General features: G+C 40.1%; 1 protein-coding gene and 1 long non-coding RNA gene across 2 annotated transcripts in view; one reads left to right on the plus strand and one right to left on the minus strand.

The window, feature by feature from the left end:
- Window positions 1–6,250: 6,250 nt before the first annotated feature.
- KCNJ8 (potassium inwardly rectifying channel subfamily J member 8) lies at window positions 6,251–12,275 on the minus strand. The gene is made up of 2 exons (XM_004771777.3): window positions 11,902–12,275; window positions 6,251–7,923 (listed from the first exon to the last, which is right to left on the minus strand). Exons 1-2 carry the CDS (start codon window positions 12,273–12,275, stop codon window positions 7,023–7,025), a joined length of 1,275 nt encoding a protein of 424 aa, XP_004771834.1. The 3' UTR covers window positions 6,251–7,022.
- A 37-nt stretch (window positions 12,276–12,312) lies between these two features.
- Window positions 12,313–13,672, plus strand: part of LOC106003697 — a 32,088-nt gene continuing 30,728 nt past the window's right edge. Inside the window, exon 1 of the long non-coding RNA XR_001176340.2 lies at window positions 12,313–12,447. This is a non-coding gene — a long non-coding RNA (uncharacterized LOC106003697). The remainder of the gene's footprint in view (window positions 12,448–13,672) is intronic.

Here is a 13,672-nt window from a genome sequence, read left to right on the forward strand (position 1 = left end):
TGCTATGAATTTCCCTCTTACAACTGCTTTTGCTATCCCATAATTTCTGGTATGTGTTTCCATTTTCATTTCTCTCAAGAAACTTTGGTTGTTTAGGAAAGTGTTTTTAATTTCCATGTACATGTGAATTTTCCAGTGGTCCTCTTATTATTTCTGTTTTCATGTCATTGTGATCAGAAAAGAGAGTTGGTATGATTTCAGTCTTCTTAAATTTGCTAAGACTTGTTTTGTGGCCTAATTATATAGCCTATCCTAGAAAATGTTTAATGTACGCTTTAGAAGAATATGTATTCTGCTGTGGTTGGATTAAATGTTCTGTATATGTCTTGGGTCTGTGATGTTCAAATCTGCTCTTTTCTTATTAGTTCTTTTCCTGGATGGTCTATCCATTGTCAAGAGTGGTATTAAATTTTCCAACTATTGGGGTACTTGGGTAGTTCAGTCAGTCAAGTGTCTGACTCTTGATTTCAGCTCAAGTCATGATCTCAGGGTCATGGGATTAAGTACCACATAGGGCTCTGTGCTGAGCATGGAGCCTGCTGGGGATTTTCTCTTGTCTTTTCCCTCTGTCCCTCCCCTACCACCTCTCTCTCTCTCTTTCTCAAATAAATATTTAAAAAGAGTTTTCAACTATTTTATTACTATTTATTTCTCCTTTTAGTTTTTATTGTTTTATAAATTTTGTTTTTATGTTATATTATATATCATAAACTTATATAACCAATGTTGGGCACAAAAATATTTTAAATTATTATATCTTCTTGATGTTTTTACCTCTTTGTCATTATATAATGACAATTTTTGTCTCCAACACTTGATTTTATCTTTTTCAGGTTAACAATTCTGATGGTATAAAATTGTATTGGATTGTGATTATCATTTGCATTTTTTGGTTACTAGTGAAATTGAGCATCTTTTGATATATATGTTGGCATTTCGTATTATCTTCTTTGTGATAGGCTTTTTCGTGTTGTTTTACTGCTTGTATTTTTCTTATTGATTTGTAAGAGTTCTATATAAATTATAGATATGAGATTTTGGTAGCATATGAGGACGGCAGGTATCTTCTGCCATTTTGTGAGTTGCAAGGCCATTTGATATAATTTAGCATTGCATTATTTAGGGTAAAGGCTAAGCTTGATTGAGGAAATAAAACATACAAACAAATTTTAAGAAACTAAAAAGGAAAAAACCCACTAAACTAAAATATATTTTTCCTTTTTTCTCATGTAACTAACTGTCTAAAGGTAGATAGTCCCATCTAGTGTGACTCTATTACACAAAGTCATTTTGTGTCACAAGTTTTTTCCATCTTTTTGCTCCTTGGGTTTTGTCATCATTAGCCTGGTAAAAGCTGATCTCTACCACATATGTGTCTGGCCTATGGGAAGGAAACAGAAGGTGGAGAAATATAAGCTCAGGATTTTAAATATCAAGAATGGCAAGAGGTCAATTTGACTTCTGTCCATGGGCTGTTGACCCCAGATGAAGCCCATGGCCACAACTAACTGCAACAGAGTCCGGGGAAGGTAGTATCACTAGCTGAACCACTCCATTGCTGTGAAAGAGAGAAAGACTAGATTGGGGGAAGGTAGTTATCAAGCTGCTGTTACTATTTATTTTAGGCAAGCAGTTTGGGAACAGACAGACTTTGATTCTAACGAGGAGAGGTGAATATGATATCAAAACATTATATAATACCAGTTATTATGAAATAATGAGTACACAGAGACACACAGGATGGAAAGGAAGAAGTAAGTTAGGTGGAAGATTTGAAAAGGCTTTGTAAAAGCTATCGTTTTGTTAGATAGAGAAAGCACAAATTTCAACTTCAGAGACTTGCAGACTTGTGTGAGAGACTGAATGGACCATTCAATGAATTTGAAGCAGTCGAAGGTGTTGAGGAGGGAGGCAGGATTGAGAAAGGAAGCCGGGAGATGAGGCTAGAAACGTGTTAGAATCAGACCACGAGAGCCTTGACTATCATGCTTAAAGAATGTGAGCTTTTTTTTTTTCAATAGGCAATGATAAATGATTGAAGTCTTTTTTCACCAAAAAGTCGGTAATTTTAACTTCATTTTTACAGATAACTATTTTATCCTCCACTTTTTCAGTATTTATTCAATACAAACCCAAGTAATCCAATAGTAAGTAGAGACCCAGCCTTAATGTTTTTGTTTTCTCAAGTGATTAAAATAAACACTGTGCAAAGTAACAGTTTCACTGACACTACCCCAGAGAGTATTAGAGTCGGGGGAAGGGTGTCATGCAGTAGTGCCAAGAAAATCTTCATGAGAACTAGGACAACAATCAAAAGAGTACTAATGACGATGTGAATGATCTGGCATGAAACTGGGCTCTGATGCGATATTTTGATCTGAAGCTAAAGGCTGATTAAGATTTTCATGAACTTAAACTTGAATCTGTGCAGCAAGTTATCAAGGGGTGTAATTAGAGTCACTTCCTTCCTAGGTCTGTGGGGAAATTCCCATCACCATTGATGAGAATTGTGCATAAAGATCATGGGAAGAGCATGGCCCTTGGGTTTCCTCTTAAACAGCCTGTAGGATTTGTTATGGTTATTTTAATGCACTGGTCCTTAGAGACACTAATTTCAGTTCTGCCTCTACCTTCTACATGCTGAAAATGACAAAAGTTGGGAGTGGAAACCCTAAGAGATATAGATATCTTTTCATCCTTTCTTCTTCATCTATAGTTAATTTATTTCAAAGAGAATACTTCTTGCTCCTTACATGCCAAGTTATTAAACAACAACAACAAAAATGATTCCTATCAATGGAGGGGAAGGAACATTCCCCCATGCTGACTACGTGGCTAACTTCTCTGGGAGTTAGACATTGGGAACTGAGGTCATTTCTTTAAGTCACTGCTGGTTCTGAGACACTTGTGTGCCAAAACACTTGGCCAGGGGATTTAGAAATGTCTGTGGTCTGGGAAACAGGATTTTTACTCAGAAAGTCTTGAGCCAAGTGACAAATGATGAGGAATTATAAAAGAAAAATGTGATTTGGGGCTAAGGTAATGCAGGAAAAAGTCACTTCTAAGTATAAACAGTGTTCTATTTTCTCATCTCACTCTCAGCAAAGCTATCTGAGTAACAGATCTGGATCTTCCATGGTCTTCCTTTGCCTGCTCAGTAACTAGGAGTAGGACTTGATTTTGATTTTGAGATGGAAGTTTCTTTTCTGTAATTCTGGTACATAAGCCAGTGTTTCTCTCCTCATACTTTCCATCTCAGATTTCTTAAGAGCATAATCAGCACCTACCCTACCTATAAATCTGGCCCTTCTTAAAGAAAAAAGAAAAAAAAAAGAAAAAAGAAAGAGACACACCTAGCTATTTTTGCCAGGTGGTAATTATCAGACATTCACTATGTGTTACTGGATGAATATATAAATGATAGACTTGTAAAACCAGAAATATCTTCTGTATGTAAAATGTTTCCCTTTTACACATTATAGTATTTTACACATTATACTATTTGATAACAAGCAAGTGGCAGGTATCAAAGAATCAGGAGAAGTAGCTGGGAGTTGGCAGATAGATGTAAGGTCTCTGCTGCAGATGTGAGAGATCAGATTTACATTGCAAAGATCTTTCGTCTCTGTCCTAGAGAACAAATGTAATGCACTGAATTAGTCACTTATTAAGAATGCAATTAACTTCAAGGCAGTCCTCCATTTCAAGCTTTTGTTCTGGGCAAATGAATTAAAGTCTTTTAAGCCCTTTATAGGAGTTAACTCACTTACTCCTTGTAACAACTTACGAAGTAAGTACGATAATCATTCTGATCTTATGCATGGGGAAAATGAAGCAAAAGAAATTAATTAATTTGTCAAGACCTCACAGACACTAGGTGTTGGAGTTTAAACCTAGATAGTCCAGCTGCAGAGTCTTTTCCTTAATCATAATACTGTATTGTCTCATGCGATGGCACTCTAGTCACTCAATAATGATAGGGGAGGCCCAGGAGGCTTTATGGGGAAAATGGTCCAGGTAGAAGCAAACCCATGATATGAAGGTATGTATGGTTCCTTTTCACGGAGCAGCAAGGTCCCTGTGGTATAGAGTGGAAATGGTGGGAGGCAGGAGCAGTAGTAATGACATGTAGTGGCTCATGGGCCTTGGAAAAGATTTCAGTTCTCATTTTTAGAAAAACAGGAAGCCATAGGAGGGTGTTAAGCAGAGATGTGGTGTAGTAGTATTTAAAAGAATATTTTCAGGGCCCCTGGGTGGCTCAGTCAGCTGAGCATGGGCCTTCAGCTCAGATCATGATCCTGAGGTCCTGGGAGGGAGCCCTGCATCTAGTTCCCTGATCAGCGGGGAGCCTGCTTCTCCCTCTCTCTGCCTGCTGCTTCCCCGGCTTGTGTTCTCACTCTCAAATAAAGAAACAGAATCTAAAAAAAAAAAAAAAATTGTTACTATGGAATTAGACTAGGGTAGAAGCAGAGACTGTAAATATTTACTATAGAATAATACTTAAATGCAATACATGAGCCAAAATTACATACACTACACACACACACACACACACACACACACACAGAGCCTTCTTGTTTTTTAAAACTAAACTCAATAGTTCCTGAAACGTTTTAGCCAGTTAAATATATTTTAGCAAAGCCACGTTCTCAAATCATTGTAATACTCTAAAATGTCTGTGTATTTTTAGGAATTAGGGATGTGATCCTCTCCTTGATGTGGCTGTCACCAGCTAAATGATGTCCCTGCCCGAACCATGACTTGACATAGGCATCCCCATCAAACTCTTGGATCCGCTTCCCCATTGAATTGAGGGTCATTAGGTTTCTGGCCCCTGGTATTTGGTAGCTGGTGGAAGGGGATGGGGGAATTGCTCGTGCTTCTGAGCTAGATTCGCCCCCGGGTGCTAGGGCATTCTGTACCACTAGGACTCAGAAATCCTGTATTTCAGTCCCACTGACTATGCCCCGATATTCCCCACCCTGCAGCCTGTGTCCCCTCCACTAACACAGACTTGGGTGTGGGATTTCTACATATTCTTACTGTTGCTGTGGAAGCTGCCTTGTTGCTCTGCTCAGCCGCCCTGGAGTGGGAGTGGGGGACCTGCATCAGTGCCAGGACTGCTAGGAAGTCTGCTCTCCATCTCTGAAGCCTCTGTTGGGCAAAGGCTTGAGACAGATTTTTTTTCCTTCGGCATCTTATTAAAAAATAACGTACTATTCTGACAATTGGGATAGTTGCATCCACATATACTGTGTAATGAGTACCCAGCTTGGACTCTGGAGGAAGTGGTAGAGGCAGAGAGAATTGGTCATATTCTGCATATATTTTGATGCCGGACCTAATAGACTGTGCTAATGGTTGGTATGTGAAGTATAAAAGAGAGGTATCAAGTACAATTCCCAGGTTTAGGTCTGGTTGCAAGAAAGGCTGGGGGTAAAGGGTCAGTTTTGTTAGTGGAAATGGAGCATTTGGTTTTAGGCACTTTTAAATGCGTATTGGGTATCCAGGGGGAGCTTCAAGTACCTGCTTGTTCCATGAGTCTGGTTCAAAGAGTGGCTAGAATTGTTCAGAAATTATTAACTCAGTAACCTGAGAAACAATTTCCATTCATCTGGTTAGAATCATGAGTCATTTGTTTAAGATGGGATTTGAATATATTAATGATTACCTATTTCAAATGCTCATAAATGCAGTAAAATGAATACTAACCCCAAGATTGGTTTAAAAAGCTATAGAAGGGTTCAGCTTTCTGTTGTTCAGCTATGTGAGACAGAAGCAGAAACCCCCATTCTCTCAACTTAGTGCTTCCCTGGGTGCCCTCGCTCCTTCCCTGAAGAAACAAGAGCTAAGGATGATGAAATCAAGTTCTGACAGAAAATCTCACTTTAGCAAGTGAGATAACCCGAAACCAACATATGCCAGGCCTGAATTTAGGAAGAGAGCAGAATTTTAAGAAGGGAGGTTGGAGATCCAAAGAAAAAAATATAAGATTTCCACGATACATCAGGTTCAGGTAGAAGAGCTAAGAAAACATTTCAAATCTTGGAATTGAGTAAAATCAAAATGAGACCAAAAAAAAAAATGTAGTTCCCTTGGAATAACCAATTTCAAAGACAGGAAGGTCTGAGAGGTGTTACTACTGTCTAATATCTCTTTCACGTGCCTCTAAAAATGTTGTTGGGTTTTTTTCCCTTGAGCTTTGACTACTGATAATTTTGTGAAAGAGAAATCACAAAACTACTATGAATACAAAGAAAATATTTTAATAAAATATTCAATACAGTATTTCCCTGTGGGGACTTTTAAGAAGTGAGAAGCCAAAAGAAATAACTGTCACTTTTGGGGATCCAGTCCTAAGTGAGACAGGAACGTTCTTAGCTTTTCTCCAAAGCTCTTTGCCCAGTTCCACCAACAGGCTGCCTCAAGGAGGACGAAGAAACCTGCAAAGGTCACTGTGAAGAAGTAAGTGACTGCAATCTGTTTAGAAGCACGTAGAGAGAAGCAGTTTTTGCCTCAGGCTTCTTATCAGGCACAGAATCTGGAAAAAGGAGAAGGCAACATATTGGTTGATATACAAGAGGTGTTAACAGCACCCTTTTGGGGTTCCCCTCCCCATCCTACTTGCATTCAGAGTGACCAATGGAAACAGAGAGATCTGTGGTTTCAAGTACAATGCATTTCAATCAGAATCATTCCTTGGCCAACTTTGGTACTCAAGGCCTATCACTACTAATGGAATTCTCGGGTTTCGAATTGAGAGAAAGGAGAGCATACTATTTCCTCTACATAACAGAAGCATGTCACTGCAGATGCCACATGTGTGAGGCGAGTGTCAGCCATGAATCCTCCGCCTTGTGTTACTGGTTAGTGACACAGAAAGCGCTGTTGCTTGAATATGAGTATCATTTGGTGCATAAGATATAGAACAAATTGCTGGTTTCCAGCTCTGGTGCAGTCCGACTGTGATTTGCCCAAACCACCACCACGTGATAACAGATTTTCTTGAGGTTGGCTTGCTGTCATGATTCTGATGTGTTCTGATTTCCTTCTGGAGTCATGAATTGCACCTTGGGCACCATGAGCGATGAGTTGTTTCTTCGGATGGAGTTATTTCTCCTCATGGAATTGTTTCTCCTCATGGAATTGCGCTTCCTCAGAGAATTTTGATGGGATAGTTCACTCTTCTGGAGGGTCTGAATCAGGATGGACGGCTTCTCATCCAGCTCTCGCGCACTGCACCTGGGAGCAGCTACTTTAACAGTGTTGCCAAATTTAGAGTAATCCACAGAATACACTCCTTCCTCCTCAGTTACAATAGACACAAAGCGATGGCCCCACTGGATCTCCTCTGCGATATAGGAGGTTCTTGCTTGTGTGGTAATGCCGGTAGTTTCAACCACTCCTTCCAGAATCACTATGACCTCTAGGTCTTGGTTGGCGAGGTCAGTTGCTGAAATATCATACAAGGGGCTGCGCTTGTCGATCACATGACAGATGATCAAAGGGGCCACCAGAAAAATGTTATTACTCTCAATTGGGTTATCAACGGGTATGTCCAGCTGGTGAATAGGCACCACCTCCCCTTCGGGTGTGGTTGTCTTCTTGACCACCTGGATGCGCACTGAGGCACTAATGATCATGCTCTTCCTTAGGTCGCCCACACGGAACATGAAGCACAACTTGCCATTTCGGACAGCAATCACAGCGTGGCGGCTGAAAATCAAGGTTTCTGCCCTTCTGTGGGCCTGAGCTGTTTTCATGAAAATGCAGCCCAACATGACTGCATTGATTATCAAACCTACGATGTTCTGGAGAATCAAGACTGTGATGGCCAGAGGACATTCCTCCGTCATCATTCTCCCTCCAAATCCGATGGTCACTTGAACTTCAATGGAGAAGAGAAAAGCAGAAGTGAAAGATCTGTAAGGAATGATATCAGAAAACGGTGCCATCAGATCATATTTTGCATAATGAAATAACATGCCAAGCTGAATTTTCCATGTTCTTCCTCCAAAGGCTATTAAACGCTTTTGGAAAGACTTGGCAACTTAACTTGTCAAATGCCTGATTCTGAACACAAGCACTTTCTCTCTCTTCCTCTCTCTCATTGGAATGCATCTACTTCCAGACTTCTGGAATTCAGTCTATTGTTTTCTACATCATGTAATGATGGACCTATGTATATGAAAGCATTATAATAATAAGTTAAAATAATAAATACATACTTGTATTTAAGGACGTATTTTACTTTGTAAAATACTTTCACAGTGGCATAGTTTACTTGGAGAAACTTCTTATCAGATAGATGTTTGTTATTTATTGCATATTTGAGTTTAAGTGACTGGAGTCATATGGGAAGGTCCTGAGTATTAAGTGTACTTTTTATTATTTATAACCCTTAAAATCATATTCATTGGCTAACACTTACCATGTACCTTACGCAGAGAAAGCACAGGGCTAAAGGTGGTACAAAACACATCATTCAAAAGTACTAGTATTTTTAGTAAAAAAAAAATATTTTAATGTTTTGCCATTTGGAAAGAAAACTTTTATTGATTGTCTCATTTTGTTCTCTAATTTTACAGAATACTGAGGCTATTAAGGGAAAAATTTAAGGCAGAGATTAGTAAGTAACTGTGTCAAGATCACATAATTAAGGAGAACTTGAAAGCTCTCAATTCTGGCTTGGTGCTCTGAAAGAGGCAAAGGCAGAGTGAACACATGTCAGTATTTTCTTGGGAAGCTTTTTCATGTCGTATATCTCTTCCACATAGCTCAATGTAAACACTGATTTGGTAGGTCCAAGGTCGACCTGGATAAGACTTTTGAAAAGCTCTCAGGTGAATGCTTAAGATGCACCACATTTGGTTATTCTTAAGATTAATTTATTCACTTAACTACATATCCTATATGGCTGTGACTTCTTAACAAAAACAGGGTAATCCTGTGTTTGCCCCATGCCAATTTCAAACTTCTCTAATTTTACAGAAGATTAACCATACGTAGGCTATCCATATTGTTTATCCATTAATGCCATGCACAACGAGTGAGCAAAATGCTTAAACATTTGAATACCAAGTACACACACTGCACTTTTGTGCAACACCATGAGGGGTAAGCATAAATGATTCTCTTGATTAACTTTTAAGGGGAGTGTAACAATTGCCTTTTAACCCCTTTTGTTGCTAAAAAGATTAATGGAAAACCACAATGATTGCTTTTTGCACTAGCTACACAGATGTGTCATATGATCCAAAAACTTGGGGAAGAATAAGGATGGACCCCAGAGGAGGGGCTCAGACCCAATGCTGATTTCTAATAAGGTCTATATACTTCAGGGAACAGCCTGGAGATAAATATTCCCAGACATTTCGTTTTAATGGATTGAGCGACTATTCAAGTGCCTTATTTTACATATTGTTTATGTTACATGTTTGACATATTGTTTCTTTTACAAGTGAATTTAATTCTAAACATTCTATGGTAGCAAGACCTAGTCTTTCATGGACACCTGTCATGCCCTCAAAAGATGAAAGTGTTCTGTTGCTCGTTTGTTCTGCTACAGAGGGAGTTAGGCTGAGTAAGAAGAGATACAGTGGTTTATTTTCTGACTCATTTTGGAAAAGTCATCCACAGGAAAGGGAAAGTGAGCCATCCTAAAATGAGAATGGTAAAATGTTATTTGGACATCCCGGTGAGTAACTGTCCACAATAAGGTGTGTCTAATTTCGATAAAATGGTGGGACAGTGAACTTCTGAAAGAAAATACAAATAATAAGAAACATTATTAGGCAGCTTTTAAATTCCCTTTGGGAGAGACTGGAGATTTTTATTTCTATATTTTTGGTGAAAAAATTGTATCATATATGGTTTGTTATGATTAAGCTGCACACTGAGCTTAAAGCACAAATAATATCATAACATTAAAACAAAATTAGTAAGATTTTAATCTTAAAAGATGTCAATTAAATTTTTTTAGGTAAGTATAATTAGAAATGTGAAAATTGTCAGGCTAATAAGATCAACTTTGTCTCCTTATATTTGCGACACCATTTCTCACAGTAAACTGAATGTTCCCACCAGCAGGAATGCATCAGAGGGATGGATGTGCCTCCATACACATCTGGTGAAGAAAGAAGAGCTAGTAGTAAAACAGCTTTTAACAACTAGTGCACTCCATAAGTTCTTCCAAAAAATCAAGGAAAGGATGCCACTTGTGATGATACATCTTTAATAAACTGCTTTATGACTCCTCTTTCACAGGAAAAGCCAACATATTTGTCTTGTAATTAAAATCTGTCATTTATTTTTGAGGCTTATCATTGTTCTTTCTTTTATCTGATTTTATGACGGTCTACCATATGTTTATTAAACATTTATCTTGATATGAAAGTGATTCACCAATATTAGTGCCCATAAATTTCTTAAAGAGGAATATTATAGATAACGATATGTAGCCTACAAATGTCTGTTAAACGCAGCGTTTTAATCGTTTCCATTGTATCTGGTATGCTGATGACCACCAACATTTTTCATCTATATTTTCTTGGAGACAAATTTTGTGAAAAGTTAAGACAAGAAAATAATATCTACTTGATGATAAAGGCAATGGATCAATTAAATATATTTTTCTTTCCTCAAAATCCGAGCTGAAATCTGTGATGTGTGATCTTGGCACACAAATGCTGCACCCCTCCCTGATACGTTGGCATTGCGGATACTAAGGACAGACCAGTTCACAGTCTGGGTTTCTGCTTCTTGCAGTGGTATGCTAATTTCAGAAGATTTTGGGTTCAGGAAAGGTCTCATGCTTTACAGTTGCCTGGCAGAATAGTGCTTGCTCAACTTGCTTCGCTTTGTACACTATGTGAATCTGGAATAGTACTTGGAAAATATTCTGGCAGAGTTTCCAGTATTATTAGCATTGTTTCGCTTCAGAGTGAATATTTATGCAGTTGATATAAATGAGCTCTTTCTGTCTTCAAACAAAACAAATTAAAAGACAGATCACCCCAACTAAATGTTCTTAGGCCCTGTGAAAATGTGAGAATGACTGAAATCAAATTCATTCTACTTACTTTTGGAACACAACATAAGAGAAAGAAGCAAACGTTAGGCAGTCTGAGGACTTTTTCCTATTCTATTAAAACTTGTAAAGAAAACCACAACATTAAGTCACTTCTCTATAATCTCCATGAAAACCTTGGACCAATTTCCACTAAAAACTATTTTTATTCTAGTTCTACATCTTAGCATAACTTTTTAAAAATTTTTAATCCAATGCAAGCAACCAAATATTTAAGATAATCTTGGTAAAGAAGGGCTTATATCTATTTATTTCATTTTTTTAATGGATTTTTAATCTAGGATACCTCTACACCAGTTGTTCCCATTTTCCTCAGGATTTCTGAAAATGTCACGGGTAAGAGAAGTCTGGGGAAAATATTACTAAAATTTGCACAATATTTTTGTCGATCAGATATATTGACTTGTGGACACCAGAACTATGGACAGCAGCTCCCCCCCCAACCCACCACCGCACTGAAAACTGAATGGGTGTTTTTTGTTTTGTTTTGTTTTTTTTTTTTTTTTGAGTAAAGCACGCTGTGGAATCCTTTGCATCACAACCATTCTTTAAATTACTGATACAGTATTTTTAAAGTTAACCAGAGAAATCGAAAGTCCACATTTTCAGAGCTTCCTCATCCATAAAGCTGCATTTAAAGATTCTTATTGTTTTAGATTAGGATTTTTTTTTTTCCTTCTTCGTGGCTGAAGGTACTAAAGTAAGTGCTTTATTTCGCTTTCAACAAAAGGACTGTGCTAGGGGAGAAAGGGCAGTTTAGTATTTCTTTCTATCCTGCTTTCAGTCCCTGCTTCATCCCACTGCATTCTTACCTGACATTAGTTACACACACCGTGGACTCCAAACCACCTTTCTCCGTTCCACTTTTCTCCATGTAAGCGTAGATGTCCCCATGGGCGAAGGCCACCAGCCACCACATGATGGCGAAGAGCAGCCAGCTGCAGAGGAACGACATGGTGAAGATGACCAGCGTGTGGCGCCACTTCAGGTCCACCAAGGTAGTGAAGATGTCCTGCAGGAACCGTCCTTGCTCACGGATGTTCTTGTGCGCCAGGTTGCACGCCCCACTCTTGGCGATGAAGCGGGCTTTGGGGAGGCGGTCTCGCACGCGCGGCTTGCGTAGATTCTCCGCGGCGATGCGCGCCAGCACATACTCCTCGGGGATGATGCTCTTTCTGGCCAACATCGTCCCGTCACCATAGCCAGCCTATTCACCTGTCTCGAACCTGCCTCTCCTTCCCTCGGAAAGTCCTCCTGCAGAAGGGAAACGATTTAAAACCTTCCCCTCCCCCACTTCACCTCTTCAGTTCTTGCACTCAAGGATGTGGCTATACGTGCCAGGTGACATGCAAACTAAGGTATGCCTTTACTACTCTAAACACGAATCTAGTTTGTGCTTGAGTTCCGGGATCGCGGGGAAGTTATTTGGTCTGAATCTGAACCGTTCCAATTTTCCTTATCGTTTTGAACACATATGGGCATAGCCTGAGTTAAACAAAACCAGGAGCCTTCCTGTAAACAGCAGGCTCAACACTACTCCTGAGATTAACCGCGTCTATAGACGAGTGCAAAAATACAAACACGCGGCGTCTATGATGAAAATTAAAGCCAGCTGGGTATCACGAGCCATTTATTATTTAGACAATATAGTAATACGAAAAGTAAAGAGTAAATTCTTCCTCCGTTATTTTTAGAAGTACGCAAAGAAAAGGCCGTTGCCTCTTGCGCAGTATAAATAACATGCTTAGTGAAATTTGACAAAATAATAATAATAAGAAGCGATGTGCTCCGTAACTTGAAAATGATGAAGTACCTTAAGTTTTAAAGAAGTATGAATTGCATTTAAAAAATTATGAATTCCCAGTGGAATTCATAATAGTATAAACTGAAAACTTTACAGTGGAAGGGATCAAACGCAGAAGCTGCAGGAAAAGCCCGGACATCAGCCCGCGAGCTGCAGATGGGGTTAAGAGTGTGCCCCGGAAAGTCCATTCAACACTGTAAACCTCTGCTGTGTTTGGCATTTTAAAGCATTTGCCGGGATGCGAACAGCCTCCCCCTCCCCTCCCCGGGAGGAGCGTTGAAACTTACAGACTCTGAGCAGCGGGCGCGGCAGCTGCACCTCCCCGCACACGCCGGCCGACCTCGGGCAGGTCCCTCGCTTTCCCATCCCGGCGCGCGGGCGCAGGGACCGCGGACGCCGGAGGGACAGATCCGGGGGCCGCGCGTCCTAGAGAGAAGAGTTAAAATAATAAAAGGTGCAATTGCATCTGAACGCGGGAGGGCTAGAGGAAGGGGGATGGGTGTGGATCTTCCCCTCCCCCTACTCGGCTCTGCTCCCGGGGCCCTCGCTCTGGACGGAGGAGGGGCCGGGGGGAGAGGGGAGAGGACCTCCACAAATCCGCCTCCCAGTTCCGGCTTTGACGCGTGCGAGACCTCGGAGGCAGCTGAAGTCGGCGAGGTGGCGGCGGGAGGGGAGTGGGAGAAGGCGCATCCCGTGGAGGTGGGGAGCCGGCCAGAGGGAGGGGCAAGGAGAGGGTGCGGAGGGCGGGACCTGTGGAACTAGCTCTTAACCAGGAGCTG

This window comes from Mustela putorius, unplaced genomic scaffold, assembly GCF_011764305.1.
Source record: "Mustela putorius furo isolate JIRA1106 unplaced genomic scaffold, ASM1176430v1.1 tig00537227_pilon_pilon_pilon, whole genome shotgun sequence".
Taxonomy (NCBI): Eukaryota; Metazoa; Chordata; class Mammalia; order Carnivora; family Mustelidae; genus Mustela; species Mustela putorius.

Coding starts and splice junctions, on each gene's coding strand:
- KCNJ8 (XM_004771777.3), bottom strand. CDS start 12,275: ATGTTGGCCAGAAAGAGCATCATCCCCGAGGAGTATGTGCTGGCGCGC. Junction 7,924..11,901: donor GTGTGTGTAACTAATGTCAG/GTAAGAATGCAG, acceptor CATTCCTTACAG/ATCTTTCACTTCTGCTTTTC.